Below are 17,818 nucleotides of genomic sequence, written 5' to 3'. Positions count from 1 at the left end.
TATACAAATCTAATTGTAAAATTTTAAGTACTTTGAACAATATGGAGATTTGGACATTGTCTAAGTCTGTAAATGGTCTACTTCTTGTGATAAGCCAAATTCTTTTCATTTGCCAAAAGAGACTTTCTCTTCTGTTTAGAAGGTAAGATGATTCCTCAAGGGTTTTCATGTTAATCACTAAAATAGGAGGGTAGCGTACAAACTAAAGTTACAAATAGTAACTTTGCAAGTTAACTAGGCATATAAATCCCCTGACGAAATAAAATTGAAACAGCCAACAAATCAAGAGTTACTGTGCCTGCTTCATAAAGATACTTAAAATGAAGAAAAATATAAATGAACAAAACAAGATAACAAAAGATAAATTAACAAGAAATTATTTACAAAAGTAAAAAAGAATAAGTGCAAAAGCAAAGGTTCTGATTGAGTTGTTGCCCACTAAACTGTTTCCAGATTTGTATTTCTGCAAGTCTGTTCAGTTCTTCTGATACAAATTGCTTTAAACACCATCTTGTGGACAACAGGAGGTATATCACAGGTTCTCAACAGATTAGAAAGACTGCAGAAAGGCTAAATCTTATTTAACTCCTAAAACATACTCATAAAACATTATTTTATAACCCAAACATCAAATGGCATCTTTTACAGATAACACATCTTAAGATAATTACTGAAGTTCTATAATAAAAGTGACTACAATTTTAAAGTTTCAACAATGTCATGAAACATAGAAATAAGCATATGGGATTATCAATACTTTAAAGTCATTAATCAGATTACTTTGATCATGAGGTGAAAACTTTCAAAGGTTAAGACTGGCTGTGTTTCTGTTATGAAAAAATGGTTAATGTCTTCAGTAGGAAAGAACAGTGAACAAACTCATGAATTATTCTTCCTTTTTCCTTTAGGTTCCAAAGGCCATAAATATTAACTGAAGTCATATATTGTTCTTTGCATAGAAAGATTTCTATCTGACAGTGTTAACTGACCTTGGTATAAAATGTTAGACTGGAAATCAAACATATAGGGTAAACACAATTTTAATTTTTAATAGCCATCATGGCCAAAATTATTTTGTATTTAAACATTATGTTGTCTGGAGTCCAAAGAAGAGATAATTCAGGAAATGTGGTCATTCCTCTTCCCTGCTGTGGACATTACTGACAGCTGTGTGAAAGTAAACAAAGGTTTTGGAATGGAAAAAACAAAAACAATACAAGAGAATTGGCAACCACCAAGCCAGTTAGGGGAAATTTTCACACCTGACTTTGGGGCCTTAATTATCCCCTTTCTCTTTGTTAAAAGAATCAGGCAACTGCCAACTCTCTGCTTTATTTGGTGTTGTATTAGCTGGACTCAGGCTTTCTTGCTGCTTTTGGCCCCATCTCGCGTACAGAGATGAGGCGGTGGACACACAGGCAGCTGAGCAGAGGCTCGCTCCACGTGACACAGCCTGTTCCCCTGGTTACGCCCCAGGTAGATTGAGTCACGTGTGTCGGTTGTTAAAAAACAGGCTGTGTCATTGTGACAGCTCTACTTTGTAATATGCACCAGCTCCTCAAACCAGCTGAATAAATCCAGATTCTTGAAGCAGGGATAAACCAGCCCAGCCTTAATGGAATTTAGAACAAGAAAGGTTCCTAAATATACCATTTGTAAGAAAGGATACGTGACATATTCTCTGGAATTAAAATAAGCAGAATTTATAAAACAAGAAAGTGAAGCGAGTCTTCTTATGTCTGTGAAGTGATCGACTCAAAGAAAACAAAAATACATGGATCACCAATAGCAAAAAAGTTCATGAAAACAGTAAAATGCTAAAATAAATACTTCCGGATTAGCAAAGAGGCAAAAGGAGAACCAAACTATTACTAATTTGAAAAAATAATCTTTGAAAACATATAAAATGTTGAGCTTTATGACAAGTTCAAGTAAATTTATGAGTGGCAGAGGAGTTGTAAAGCTTTCAGAAAATTCAACAAATTAAAGTTCCACAAATTAAAAGCTCAAGATATACACATAGCACCAGATTTTAGATCTCTGTACATTTTTTTGGGGGGGGAGTGATAAATGATCATTTTACTAAGAAAATGTGTATGTATATTCTGATTGTGTCAAGTCTAAAACACAGCACCATTGTAGGTATTGCACAGGAAAGAAAATGAAGAAGAAAATCAATTTAAAGTTAACAACACTTGAAATAAATAAAATGACCTTGGAAAAGAAAATAAATAAACTTGGAAGTGAAATATACAGCATCATTCAACATGAAATAATGAAAAGGTTGCATGTACGCACAGCCACGTAGACAGTACCTGACCAGCAGTTCATCCGTCTACAGTGAAACCCAGTTGAAACCCTGGGTGCGTTTGAACGAAGCCGCCTTCATGTAGCAACGCTCCCCACAAGACCCTGCTCACAGCTTTCCCCAGCTTGCCCCGACGGCCTCGGGATGGGATGTCTGCAGCGGGGGGGCTCTGGGCGCTCTCAGCATCCCTGGGACCCACCACTTAGACGTCAGCAATATCCTCATGCTCGGTGCCCTAGGAAATCCATTGTTTTCAACCAACAGTTTCTCAAAATAATGTAGAGCCAGGCAATAGAAGAACCGTTTAGCCATGTGGTTGGCAATCACACATTCTCGTTCCTGGCCAGAGGACGTGGTCCGGGCAGTGCCTGTTTCCCTGCAGTGCGTGGACTCTTTGGTCTCGGTGCTGGCTGCATGTTGGGTCTCGTGGCTTTCCTTCTCTGCCCCGCACCTCTTGCTGCAGCTTCTGAGAAACATCCTTCTCCACCAGAGCTTCTGGGCTTGGCAATATGTGTCTGCTGACACCGCACATTCATCTTCTAGGTCAAGGGGGTTTCTTTTCCAGCTGCTACAAGTCCCATCCTTTGTTCTGATGGCTGGTTCTTAAACTCTGAGAGTGATGAGGTCAGAAGGATAATGGATACAGGGGCCCAAAGACCTTGCGAGGCCCTTTAAGCTTCGAAAGTACTAAAGACAGCTTGGTGCCTTCACCACCAGATACCTTCTAGGGAAAACAGCTTTCTGTTTCCCAAATGAGAAACTCAGTGCAGGGGCCACAGTGCTGGGCTTTGACTTCTTGCCTCCCTTCTTATGCAGGACATACTCATGCCGGTGGGATTGCTTTGAATGGAGCTCATTACACAGAATCGACAAAATCATTTCAGCAGTTGGCTATGGTAGGATTTTGGGCTCCCTGATAAAACGGCCGCCTGGGTTTTCTTCCAAAATATAAGTTATGAAGTGAAGGTCTTATTGCCTATCTATTTCTCTGAATAAGTAGAATGGATACAGGATGGTATAAGAATTCTTAAGCTATAAAAAGGAGTCAAAAAACGTTCAGCAGGAACAATGCACTATATCAAAAAAGGTGATGAGATTTTTAGCAATGCTAGTAAATTTAAACACCAAGAAAACTTTCAGGTAAGTCTGAAACTGTAAAATTCAGAAATCAAAGGCCAAATACAAGTTGATGAGATTATAAATCGTACATCGCCGTCAGTCTGCTAAATCATAAGATGTCACTTCCTCTTGAAGAAGAACTAATGATATGATTTGCTTGCATATTTCAAAGAAAACTCTGAATAAAAATCATAATAATGGTGAAACAAGACACATGGAATGAATTTGGAAAAATTCTAAAAAGGCTGATATCACCATTACTATAGGAATAGGATTCCAATTTTTGCTCTTAATGTCTGGCCTACATCAAAAAAAAAAGTCACCCATGAATCGTGAGGGTCTGACAGTATTAAGAAAGCTCCAACGTCAAGGAGGGATGGCTGGGAATCAAGTCGTCCTCAGGTATGGTTATTTCCCACCCGTCTGCTGACGGGCGTGAGAGACGGGATACAGGCAGTCTCCTGGGTTACACCTTCCACTGGGTCCTGGGGGGCCCTGGGGCCCTGGGGCACCTGGTGAGCCTGGCAGGCCCGGAGCTAATGAAATAAAAGATCCCATCAGAACATGGGTCAACATATGGCTTTTCCTCCCTCCCTCCAACCAACGTGGGTCATTCAGTGTCGCCTGCAGCGATACCTAAGGGCCATTGGGGAGCAGGCATGGCTTCTATTTTGGGAGGTTTGCTCATGCTGTGAAGATGATAATATCACTATTACCTGAGGTCCCAGGAAGACCTGGGCTCCCTGGAAGCCCCATTCCCGGTTCCCCTCTTTCTCCCTTCTGTCCTCGGTAGCCTAAATGGGAGATATACAAAAAGAGAGACAAAAAAGTAAGCGTGTTCTCTCGCAACAGACTGATATACATTCAGGAAATATTTTGAGGTGTATATTGAAAATCCACCCAGTGGACTATCTTCACACATTTATATCTGAAAACTATGTTACAGAGATTCAATACAATCCTAGATCCTAGAGAGAACAGTGGAGTGAATACTAAATAGATACATAATTCAAGTTTAAAATATCACCAGGATTTCTTTTATGTAAGTGACCTTCATTTAACAAACGTGAGCAGTAAGGAGAAATGTTTGGACTTAGGGTCATTTGAAAGCACCCTTCCAAATCTATATTTAAACACTTCTGCAGTAAAATAACATTTACCACCTGAGGTATATTTAATATAGTTCAACCCAGCTCCTGCTATTACAGACACCTCGTTAAGGTGGCTCTCAAGTCATCTCAGTGAGGGCTTAAGATCATAGGCTAAAAAAATGAGGAAGAAAGAAAAATAAGTGAAGATACATGAACTTCCGATTAACAAGAGGGTTAACGACACTGAACACAATTCCAAATGAACAACGTAGGTGCTAAAAGCTACATATTTAAACTCAGTTCTCAGATTTCAATATAATGCAAAATATATTTAAACTCAATTCTCAATTTCAATATAATGCAAAATATATTATTCCATATGGATTTCAGTGCATATGGTATCACAAAACAAGAAACAATAACTTGTGTATTTGTATAATAAGGTAACATTTACACGTGTCCTGTCAAATGTAACAACTTGTTTGTACAAATGTCTCACATCATTAGGTAAATACGGACCCACTATTAACAGATAAAGATGTTGAAGTGCACAAAGCACATGAGAACTTTCTACTCTTAACTTTCCTAATAAGGTCCCAAGCTCATTCCTTATGAAGGCTCCCCAAAAGCCTTAGGGTCTTATTTATTATTTACTTATTTATTTGTGGCTGTGTTGGGTCTTCGTTGTTGCGCGCAGGAAATGTGGAAAACGTTGCTTTCTCTAGTTGCGGCGAGCAGGGGCTACCCTTCGTTGCGGTGCGCGGGTTTCTCACTGTGGTGGCTTCTCTTCTTGCGGAGCACGGGCTTTAGGCGTGCGGTCTTCAGTAGTTGTGGCGCACGGGCTTAGCTGCTCCGCAGCATGTGGGATCTTCCTGCACCAGGGATCAAATCCGTGTCCCCTGCACTGGCAGGTGGATTCTTTACCACTGCGCCACCAGGGAAGTCCAGGGTCTTATTATTATTATTATTTTTTAACATCTTCATTGGAGTATAATTGTTTTACAATGGTGTGTTAGTTTCTGCTTTATAACAAAGTGAATCAGCTATACATATTTTTTCCACAACAACACTTCAGATAGGAATGCTAATAAGGTCAAAAACAACGTCCCCATTCTCTAGAATTAAGCTTTTCACCCTTTAGGGTAGGCCTCTCTCGAAATTTGTAAAAGACTAAAAGGCTGGTCTATCTGCAAACAGACGTGTTTTCTTGGCCCCTAGGTGCAGGATGAGAGTTTGATATCAGTGTAGCTTATGTAGGAAAAAATATAAAACAACAGCAGTGCCCTAACCCAAAGCATCTAGAGATTCTCATCATTGAAGAACTGTGCTTGCTGGAGTTTTTAAGGTGTTAGACTTTATTTCCCTTTCAACACAAGGGATTTACTTCTAAAATTGTAAATCAGTGCATTTACATGCACGCTGGAAAAATGAGGTCAGAAAAAGAGTGTTACTGGCATTTGGGAGGATGACTTTTCATGTGGGACCTTACAAGCTGTCTGCAAGCCTTCCACATTGTCTGGCCTGCTTGTTCTGGCCCACTAATTGGCCACTGAACCCGTCACCATACTGACACACATATGCCTCCCATTTCCTAAGGCCCCTACTGCTAACAGATCTGAAGGGTCAAATCTATATCAGTCACATCAACTACTCTATGGGCCACTGGCTTATACATAACAGGTGGTTTCTTTCATTACAAACCAATAACAGCTGAACTTTAGAAGTTCAAAAGTAAGAACCATCATTCCCAATACCACCCCTCCAAAATTGATGTGGGATAGAATGGCTGGATCCATTTTCTCCTAGTAACCCCCCCCCCCAAAGCAACTCCCACTCTTGGGGGCTGGGAATAAAGGACACCAAGGAAAGCACTCCTCCCACAGCACAGTGGGAAGGCAATAATCCGAAACCCAAAGGATGGTTAAAATCTAAAACTGAATTTTTTGAATTAAAAAAAAGGCATCAACAATTGCCCTTTGGGGAATTTAGGAAAAGTGCAAACAAGGTGACCCAACTCAGAATCATATTGGCATCTATTCTCACTGCAAGAAGATCAGGTGCTGAAAGAATGTTCAACAAGATTCATGTTGTTTTCATGCCTGCTAACACTACATCCATTCTGCAGCCCATGGATCAAGGAGTCATTTTGACTTTCAAGTCTTATTATAAACTCCCATATTTCACGAGTTTTATTTTTTGGCTGCATTTCTGGCATGTAACAAATCCTGAAAAGGAGATATGCAAACGTTGAGGAGACACCTGAGTTATAATCAAGATATGTCTGTTGTCAGAACCCTCCGGTGGGACAAGAGTTTTGTTAATTTTACTAAACATTCTTTTTAAAAACGTTGGAGGGCTTCCCTGGTGGCGCAGTGGTTGAGAGTCCGCCTGCCGATGCAGGGGACGTGGGTTCTTTCCCCGGTCCGGGAGGATCCCACATGCCGCGGAGCGGCTGGGCCCGTGAGCCATGGCCGCTGAGCCTGCGCATCCGGAGCCTGTGCTCCGCAACGGGAGAGGCCACAACAGTGAGAGGCCCGCGTATCGCAAAACAACAAAAAAAGAACTGGATCCGAAGCCCCATCAGGAGTGGAAACAGTAGATAAGGTCTCCTCGGCAGCACAGCAGATAAAACCCATAGAAATCTTTTGCGGAAGTGAAGGCCAATGAGTGGTGAACAGAGGTCTTGTTTCCAAAAGCTGCACGAACACTGCTGACCTGGCACGGCCTCTGCCCGAGAGCCTTCCAGATGGGCCTTCCAGGTGGGCCTTCCCTGCATGGGAGGGAGCCCGAGACAGGGGTTTGTGTGGACAGGTGACTCTAGTTCCAGAAGGGTTTTCCTTGCTATCCTGACCATGCATTGCTCTTGTCCCCTTAGATGGCCACTGTGTGAAGCATCTGTCCAAGATCTTTCTCCTATTGGTGTTAACAGTCCTGGTTCTTCACGTGGTTTGAGGCATCAAACATCTTCAGATGGGCTATCAAGGTCTTCCTTCCCGTCTCCTACACTCTGAATTCACAACAGACCCAACTAGCAGAAGATGGTAATTAACCACCCTTTACACAATGGTACACACACAAGGCTACACCTGATTCTACACTTGCTTCCAATTCCCTGCCAAAACTCTCTGTGACCTAAGAGAAACTAGGTAGAAAAGACAGTTCAGGTAAACTAGAGTGATTCATTGCCATTGTTTTGCACTGTGCTAGCTAAACCAGAAGGCTTGTCAGTTTCAATGGGAAGTTAGGATCCTAACAGACCCCACGACCGGGGAAAGCTGTGCCTCTTTCAGGGGAGGGAGGACACGGCAATCACCTTTGGGCCCTTCCTACAGAAAATAGAGAAGCCGTAGGAAGGAAAGTGAACTAGTGAAAGGGAAATAACTCTCCGCATATATGGTATTTTGAACTGTATTCCTATGTGATATTGGTGTTAACTTTCTCTTTTCTCCTTTGTCCATACATCTGTTGCTGGACACTTAGGTTGCTTCCCTGTCTTGGCTATTGTAAATAGTGCTGCTATGAACACTGGGGTGCCTGCATCTTTCCAGATTAGCATCTTTGTCTCTCTCCCTTACACAAGCTTTTGATTATTCCAAGGAGAGCCCTTGAGTTCCTCTATAATAACACATAAAAAGCAGTGTCTCTGGCCTTTCCTCTCACAGTACGTTCTCATTGGATCTAATGCTTCCTTGTCAGAGCTGTGAATCTCCTAAACCAGGCTCCCCTTGGCCCCTCTGCTGATTGCCAATCACATTTCTAGAAAATGCTCTTGCCAGCTGAATTTAGCCAAGCTACATTTAAGATCATGTCTCTTGTCAAGTTATCAGTGGAGCAAATTTTTTTTTTGCCAGTTTAAGTCTTGCTTTGAAAAATTTAGAAACATGAGAATTGTTTTTTTAATTCAGAAGTTACCATCCACAACTTTTGCAGAAGAAAAAGGATTCTAAAATTTCTCAAAAATGTATTTCAGACCCAAATCACTAGTCATAGTAGCAGGTCTTAAGACTTTTTCCTCAGTTTCTTTAAGATACTAAGATTCTTGTTGTCTACTTACATTAACAGCGAGGCATAAATGACAAGAAATTTGCAGATAATAATGATAAATAAGCACATTATTGCTGTTATTATCATAATAAGTATTGTTATTAAATACATTTAGATTAGCAGAAAATTATCAGTCAGGTTTAAACTGGAATGAATAATAGTTAAAAATTTATTTCTGGAATATCAAATATTAACAAGATATCCTATATTAAATCATTATATATACATATTTTTATATAAATTTATAAAACACATACCAAGTATATATATTATATATAATCTAATATACATACTTTTAGTGTATATTAATATATATTTGTAATGTATATAAATAGATATAATTTTTGCCTTAACTGTGATTAGCATGTTATAAATACTGAGAGTTAAAGAGTTGGTAAACAAATATTGTCCTCAAAGACGTACCTTGGGGCCCAGGGTCTCCTGGTGGCCCAGGCAACCCATCCTTTCCTGGTGGACCAGGCCTCCCATGAGCTTGGGCAGCCAGCATTGCTGCTGGTAGCTTGAGCTGGGACAGGAACACAGCCATCCTCTCTTCATTGATGAAAGGGAAAATAATATGCATGTTATGGAAATACTTTTTATGTCAAAAGTTTTCAAATATTTTTACATAAAATTCAACAAAAAATTACTTGGTTTTCAATTTAAGCACATCTAATTTACCAACTGGTCTGAGCGTGGAGAGATTTCTTTGATTGTTCAAGTAAAACAGATTGTACAAAGTTGTTTGAATATGGATGCAGATGAATTGTGTTGATCAGAGGATTGAGAGCCTTCAGTGCTTCAGAGATGTCGCCAATCTAGCAGACAATACCCTAGAGCAGGGGTCCATGGCCCTTTAGGAACCGGGCACACAGCAGGAGGTGAGCGGCAGGCAAGCGGAGCAAAGCTTCGTCTGTATTTACAGCCGCTGCCCATGGCTCGCATTACCGCCTGAGCTCCGCCTCCTGTCAGACCAGCGGCGGCATTAGATTCTCATAGGAGCACAAATCCTACTGTGAACTGCGCATGCGAGGGATCTAGGTTGCATGGTCCTTATGAGAATCTAATGCCTGATGACCTGAGGTGGAGCTGAGGCGCTGATGCTAGCGCTGGGGAGCGGCTGCAAATACAGATTATCATGAGCACAGAGGTTTGACTGCACAGAGACCCTAATAAATCAACTGCTTGCAGACTCATATCAAAACCCTATCAGTGAGCGGCAAGTGACAATTAAGCTGCATCTTATGGAGTAGACTGGACATAAGCAACACACGTCGGGTGTCACTGTCTTCCATCACCCCCGGATGGGGCCATATAGTTGCAGGAAAACAAGCTCAGGGCTCCCACTGATTCTGCATTATGGTGAGCTGTATAATTATTTCATTATATATTACAGTGTAATACTAATAGAAATAAAGTACACAATAGATGTAATGCGCTTGAATCATCCCCAAACCACTCCAGTCCCCGGTTTGTGGAAAAACTGTCTTCCACGAAACCAGTCCCTGGTGCCAAAAAGGTTGGGGACCGCTGTCCTAGAGCCTAATTAACCTCTGGTAATGACTTGAGGAGAGAATTCAGGTTCATATTAAAAAATGGTTGTTATAATACATTTAAGCCGCTTTCCAGCAGTGTTGTGAATGTGCCGGTGGTGGTTTAAAATATGTTGACAAGGTCTTTGACACTCCCTTCCAAATGGAATTAGGTGGAGCCTAATCCCCCTATTCTGGAGTGTGGGCTGAACTTCCTTTCACTTCTAATGAATAGAAAAAAGGCAAGTGGGGACACTAAGTCATAAAAGCCTCATGGCTTCCTGGCTGCTTTCTCTCTTAGATTCTCATTCTGGGGGAAGCCAGCTGCCACGTCGTGAGGGCATGAAGAGAGCCAAATGGGGGTGAGCTGAAGCTAACTGCCAACAGCCACGTGAGTGAGCCCGGAGGTGGATCTTCCCGCCCCAGCTGAGCCCTCAGAGGACGTCAGCTCTGGCTGACGCCCTGAAAGCAACTTCACGACAGACGCCGAGAGAGAACCTCACAAGTAAGTGACCCTTTAAGTCCCTGATCCACAGAAAATGCACGATAATAAGCACTGTTGTTTTAAGCCACTACAGTTTTGAGATATTTTCTCATGCAGCAATAGATAACTCATATGTATGTGACACTTTATATCCTTGAACAAAACCGCATTATTGATAGAGAGGCTTATTTATTGAAAAGATGGGTCACTGGCTTCCTATTCATTATGATTTCATGGTACTGTTTAATTTCTATACTGGGCTAATACTTTACTTTGTCAACAACTTATGCTTTTTAAAGAAAATGTTCTATTATACACCCTCAATATTATTCTTTTTTCCTTTTTGTTTTTGGTTTGATTTCCAATTAGTTCCATCATTCAGCCAAGGTTTTAGTAGGAAGGATGTCTCATTTGGGCAAAGGGACAAACGCAGCATTGCTGCCGAGGAGTACGCGCCCAGGGAATGCCAACTGCAGGCCGAGTGAAACCAGCAAAGTCTCTGTACATTTCTGTGAACCTCAAGAAGACGCTGAAACTAAGAACACACAAGTTACAGGAAGCTGACAAACTATCCAGAACATTTAAAAATCTTTTGTCAGTGTTGAGTGATGTGACTTTTAGGACCTGAATACGTCCTAAATCTCCTCAAGGACACATCACTGTCATCTGCCCTTTGTTCATCCACCAGGCTGCCTGGAGCCCAACCCTGTTCATCTGGGTCCTAAAGAGAAAGTCCAGGGAGGGGAGGCAGGACTGTGTAAGACTGCTACCTCGGGTGAGCTCGGCTGTCTGGCCGTGAGCGTGTCCTACAGGGTACATCAAATGTCAGTGCTTAGGGTCAACAAAAAAGTGACTCTACATCATACGACGTTGGTGCATTAATAACTCATAACATTTAAAGGGTCTGGAAAATGAACACCAAAAAATGTAAATATGAAAATATAAATAAAAATTTTCACCCTAAAATTCCTAAACAAGTCATATTATTAACTAAGTTAAACGTTCTCTGTAAGCAGGGCTTTGCATTGGGCCTTTAACATTTTCTGCATTAAGTGCTCTTGTTCAGAAATCATGGAGAATTACTCAGCCAAAAAAGAAACAAAATTGAGTTATTTGTAGTGAGGTGGATGGACCTAGAGTCTGTCATACAGAGTGAAGTAAGTCAGAAAGAGAAAAACAAATACTGTATGCTAACACATATATATGGAATCTAGAAAAAAAAAATGGTTCTGGAGAACCTAGGGGCAGGACAGGAATAAAGAGGCAGATGTAGAGAATGGACTTGAGGACAGGGGGAAGGGTAAGGGTAAGCTGAGACAAAGTGAGAGAGTGGCATGGACATATATACACTACCAAATGTAGAATAGCTAGCTAGTGGGAAGCAGCCGCATAGCACAGGGAGATCAGCTCGGTGCTTTGTGACCACCTAGAGGGGTGCGATAGGGAGGGTGGGAGGGAGACGCAAGAGGGAGGCGATATGGGGATATACGTATACATATAGCTGATTCACTTCATTATAAAGCAGAAACTAACACACCATTGTAGAGCAATTATATTCCAATAAAGATGTTAAAAAAAAAAGAAATCATGGAGAGAGCAGAGAGAGATTATCATTTCAATATCCAATAAGAATTATTATCCATGTTTTTATAAGTGCCGTGCACTATAAAGATTAACTGCCAATAAGCTTTATTTGATGACTAGAAATCTGTTATATAATTATTCTCAGAATTACTTTTTTTAATAATCAAATCCACGGTTACACTTATTATTGTAGAATTCTTGGTTATTAACCCCACATAAGACTATTGTTCAGTTAAATTTCATCTCAAAAGCATTTTCAATATTTTGCCACTATATGGATAATTTTGGTAGTCATTAATGCAAATTCACCCAAAGTCCATGATAAATACAATGTATCACTGGATTCTGTATTTAAACTTGCTTGTTTTGTTTATATTTTACATAGCTCATATTTAAGAAATCTAATATATATGTAACTAGATTTAAAATAGAAAACTGGAGGAAGGCATATCCTTGCCATGACATAAAAAAGTAACCACATGTTTTTTCTTTTCACATATTTTCTTTAAAAAGAAAATTCAAATGATTTCACTTGTAAAACTAACTATTTTTCAAAGATGTAGCTAGTAAGTAGTAAGAAATGACCCTTTCATGTGAAAAATTCAGCATAGGTTTGGTGTAGACAAATCTTCTAGAAAAATGTTTTACTGATTAAATTAGTGTTTATTCTGCAACTAAGAACCAAATGACAGTAACATATTAGAATCTATAGCTGCCAGTTAGAAAAAACAAGGGCCGAACCATATAGAGCTTGTAAAGAATTACCTCAATTTTCTCCAGTCTCTTCGCTCAGTTTAATTCACTTAGTTGAACTTTAAAGACACTTTTCGCTTAAACAGGATGTGTATGTTTTACAGTTTTTTGATAAAGAGCAAATTACTCCTGAGTAAAACCTATTTTTCAATGGGCTTTCAATAAAAATTTTGTTTAAAAAAATGTAGGTCCCTACACTGTTTAGGAGATAAAACCAAAATTCTTTTCAAATAGAATCATTAAGGGAAAAGCCCCAACAAATGTGGAGTATTAGCTATAATTAACGAAAGAGCAATCACCCTACACTCACATTCTGAAATCACAAAGCAAGCCGAATGGAAACATGCCAGTACCCACAGGACCAGAATCTCTGATGTGGATTGATTGACAATGAGGATGAAAACCAATGAGGGTCCGATGAGTCATCCCTAAGAGTGACATTAAGTCACCAGCTTTCCAGTAAAACTTTTTACTACCTGACTTTCCACCTGGGGCATGTTTGGTTGATGTTAATACATTTGTTTCCAGTAACAACAGATAAAACAAATTTGCAATTAATATATATAGTTTTGCAAATCATCACATTGAATCTAGATAGAATATCTTTATATTACATCGTAAACTGGGTGTTTTATAAAAAGATATGAAATTCAGTGATCACAGTTTGAAACTGTGCGTATTATTTGTTGTTTTGCACTTAAAAGATAGATATATATTTCAGTACAATTTTTCTTAATTTGAAACATACCTCTTTGAATATCTTCAATGTCTAAACACAAATATTCATAGCACTAGTTTTTCCTCTTTAATGTAGGAATTGAATTTGTAAGTAACTTGCTTTGGGTGCTTTTAAATATTTTTAGCAAAACAGAGAGTTCTTTTAAATAATTACTTCTAGCTGTAAATTATCTAGCTTTAAGATACACTCAAAAACAGTTATTTAGCACAGGGTAATTACCTCCTCTGAACCATACTCCAATGCTCTATAATTTTAAATAATATGTTTCTGAGCTGGTAAATAAATTGTAAAGACTTGTATTCTTAATTGCGTTTCCTCTGTTTTCAGGGATCTTTGGTCAATTAAACTGTTTTTGGCTATGCTTTCTAAAGAGACAGGAAATTGAAGAGTTTGGATAGGAGCTTGCATAAACCAAACTCACACAGGCCATCTGCCAAGGCAAACCCATAGCAGTCATTCTAACAAATGATACCAATGGCTGGCTTTCCTTGGAGAACGGGCTTGTTAATATCATGCAGCCATTAATATTAATGTGATAATAAAGTACATTATACGGAGACGGAAGTTTGTCATCTGGCCCACGTCTACCTTCTATTTCACAGAATTTGTAAATATTTTCAAAGAGAGAAATTCACTTTTTTCTCCTAATGCCCATTCAAATGTTTAATTGCCCATTTTCTTGGTATAGTGTCAACTTATTTCCTTTTGTTACCCCCTTATGGAAAACAGAGAGTAGTGAATGAGTACTTCCCTTGGGAAATCAGTCATCTACTTGATAATATTGTTACCTCTTAGCCCTTCAGGTTAAATAACTTTTACTCATAGGCTTGGTAATCTGTTCTGTAAATCACTTTTTGGTTCCAATGTTCTGGGGTTTTTCCATACATCTCTTAAATGTGGAAGCAAAAATTAGATACAGTTATCTCTTAATGGGCAAAAATATCAGAAGAGTAATTTCCTTTCATGTCTTGAGAATGATTTTCTAGTTTCATTCTAGCTGTTAATTCAACAGCATCTTTGGTGGCTTCATATTCATTTTGTGGCACATCATGGTCCAAGGGTTGTTATTGCTACATTTAACTCTGGCTCAATTCTTTGTCACCTTTGTTGCTTTGAAATGTTATTATGAGTAAAGATGGTAGATTGAACACATGCATCTGCTTTAACTCTTTCCTGAATCACTGCAAAACAATGGTAAGTTACTTTTAAAGGCAGAAAACCACAAGAATGGGAGAATGTGAAAGGAGACGACATTAACCTTTGGAAGCCGAGAACCAGATGGCAGAGTGTGGATGACTTAGCAGACTCAAGAAAACCAAATCTTTACACCAGGAGCTGAGAACCAGCCTGTGTTAAATCGCAAAATCCTTAAAACGTTCAGGAGTTACATCTGGAAGTGGGGCTAAAGGAGGGGAACTAAAATAAGGGGGACTGGATGAAAGCCTGTTTAAGAAATGATCTTAGAAATCCTTCTCTGCTCTGTGCAGCTGCCTAGTTGCCCCTTCCTAATCCCGGCAGAAGGCGGCAGGGTTATCATCTGAAAAGTGTAAATAGACCATCTCTGCACTGGGGGCCCCAGACTGTGTTGAGACTCAGGCTTGCCTACTGAAAACAAGGAGAAGAAATGGGCATTGCCTTGTTGGAGTTGAGGCCACCACTGCCCTATCCGCCTACCTGGCTCCCCAAATGCTGGCAACCTGGCAGGAAATGCAAGTGTTTCCTTTGGGGAATCTGACCAGAATACAAGGAAAGACTTCAAGACAGTGAAGTTGAGGTCCCTTAATTAAAAAACAAACAAACAAAAAAACCCCCCAAAACCATCCAGATTACCCTACGGTAAAGCTCGTGGTTGGCAAGGCCACCATTCACTCCTAACGTTCCAGCAGTTTTTAGAACCCATGCTCTGGTATGAGCACATGGCCAAGGGTGGCTGGCACTGAGGAAACCCTCTAAGCTGAATGATAGACCCCAACAAACAGAAAGAAGCAGGTTGGAAGAGATAGAGACTATGATGTGGAAACTAATTTTAAAAACTATCTACGTCTCCAATTATGTGTATCTATGAGAAGACTGTACATATACAAATATGTGTATACAAATACATATATAAATTAATATCTTCATTGTAGAGATGTTGCAGCCTGGAAACAAGAGGACAGGATAATCCATATTCATACATGTTCACGCATATGTGGATGAAATTATGTATGAAAAATGGAGAAAACATAGGTGAGGGGCTTTCCTGGCCCTGGCAATCTAGAGGGAGAAGCATTGCTCAGGGACACAGCCCCAATCCTCCTGTCCTCCCACAGATGTCGGTATGGCCTTGTCGTTTCTAAGTTTGTCTCAAGAACCCAGAGGAGGGCTTCCCTGGTGGCGCAGTGGTTGAGAGTCCGCCTGCCGATGCAGGGGACACGGGTTCATGCCCTGGTCCGGGAAGATCCCATGTGCCGCGGAACGGCTGGGCCCGTGAGCCATGGCCGCTGAACCTGCGCGTCTGGAGCCTGTGCTCCGCAACGGGAGAGGCCACAACAGTGAGAGGCCCGCATACTGCAAAAAAAAAAAAAAGAACCCAGAGGGTCAGACGTTTGTCCACTTGCCTGCCCAGGTTGGTAAATCCTGCCTGCAGGGTGATATAAATCCCCAAATATAATAGGGTGGTGGGTGTCATAGCAAGAATTAAGCTTCTCAGATCTGGCTGCAGAGCCCTCATCAAACAAAAAGGGGCTAAGCTGAGACACACAGCTTCTGTCCCCTTTCTGTGTGGCCACCTTGCGTGCACAAGGATTTGAGCTCTTGGCCAATCAAATCAAGAATCTAATGCAACTTTAGATTGGGTGTATGTCTGTGCATTGTATCTGCCAGAAACCCAGACCTGGGATGGGTGGAGAACCATCTTTCTTCTACCGTGCTCGGTTTGGGATGGGGCATCAGGATGTTGAAAGAGGGCTCGGTGGCCTGGGTGACAGTCCCAAGTGTGAAATCTGTGGGAGTGCTATGTTGGCGGGGTCGCCTGTGAATCCCCAAAGGGGTTGGAAACCTCCATGAGGAGAGCCTGAGTTTCGGGGCCTGGTCTAGGGCCTTGCTGTGGTCTGGATGATGACGCGGGACAGCAGGACTCCCCTGAGCCCCGCAGACGACCCGCGGCTGCTGAGCAGAGAAAATCCCTCTCGAGGCTGAGGACTTGCAGGGGTGAGTGGAGCAGAGGCGATTGGCTGCCACGGACACAGCTCTCTGTGAAGTGGTTCAGCCAGAGAGACGCAGACAGGGGCTGCTTCACTGGAGCCCTTAACTGTTTTAACACGTGAGAATTCATCTTGGCTTTTACGGAGAAAGCTTTCTGAAAAAGAGAACTGTGACCCTGGAGCTCGAAGATTTGTGAAAATGGAGGATTTTGTTTTTCTCTTTTATAAATGGTGTTCAGAGGCAATGGAAAAGGTGACTTTGAAGTGGAAGATGACATGGACTGACCTGAAATAATCTTGGGACAAATGAACTAAAGTGCCGAATAACTAAATTCTGGGTTCCAGGTACAACTTTGTTCGGGAGAAGATGGTTTTGTAGGGCTGGGGCCAACAGAGATAAAAAGAGAGAGGGGATCCCATTTGGAGTCTCAGAGTCTGGAAGTCTCAGGAAAAAATTTGCTTTGGGGCCACTTGAGAATATTGTCTTGACGCCAAGACATCTGGGGCCTCTGCGGGGGGCACTGACCACTCTACTGGGCCTCACCAGGCTGGGAGAGACTGGGAGAGACTGGGAGAGGGGGTGGGACAGATGGGTGGCGAGTGGCCCAGCTTCCGTGACCTCCGTCCTCAGGAGGCTGACAGCCCTTCCTGGGAGGACCCACCCGGTGGCCTGAGAGGGCCGTGTGGAGCCTCCCCTGCAGAGTTGGCCACATCTCCTCCCCTGCTGGGCAGGCCACCAGAGCTCTGCCTTTATCCAGTGTCCCCAGGACTTGCAACACGGACACCTCCTGTATCTCCGCACGTCACGTTTTTCTGAGAGTGCCTGGCTATATTTTCTGACCTCCTTAACCAGCCTTTAAAAACTTAGACTAATTAACTACGGAACTATTTACTCTGTTTTTATATAAAGTATTTTAAGAAATTGAAGCTCCACGTTAAAGCTGCCTGAGATAAGAGATCACGGACGTGATAAAAGGAG

General features: G+C 41.3%; 1 protein-coding gene across 1 annotated transcript in view; it reads right to left on the bottom strand.

Annotated features, from left to right (window-relative positions):
* Nucleotides 1-3,251: 3,251 nt before the first annotated feature.
* Nucleotides 3,252-17,818, bottom strand: part of COL19A1 (collagen type XIX alpha 1 chain) — a 362,938-nt gene continuing 348,371 nt past the window's right edge. Inside the window, exons 49-51 of the mRNA XM_029223905.1 lie at nt 8,986-9,114; nt 4,144-4,221; nt 3,252-3,963 (exon numbers count right to left, since the gene is read on the bottom strand). Of these exons, the coding sequence (XP_029079738.1) occupies nt 3,836-3,963; nt 4,144-4,221; nt 8,986-9,114 (335 nt within the window). The 3' untranslated portion in view covers nt 3,252-3,835. The remainder of the gene's footprint in view (nt 3,964-4,143; nt 4,222-8,985; nt 9,115-17,818) is intronic.

Source organism: Monodon monoceros, unplaced genomic scaffold, assembly GCF_005190385.1.
Source record: "Monodon monoceros isolate NGI ecotype Baffin Bay Population unplaced genomic scaffold, NGI_Narwhal_1 Super_Scaffold_15, whole genome shotgun sequence".
Classification (NCBI taxonomy): domain Eukaryota; kingdom Metazoa; phylum Chordata; class Mammalia; order Artiodactyla; family Monodontidae; genus Monodon; species Monodon monoceros.
The sequence above is the reverse complement of the archived record's forward strand: the minus strand, read 5'-3'. Positions and strand labels throughout refer to the sequence as shown.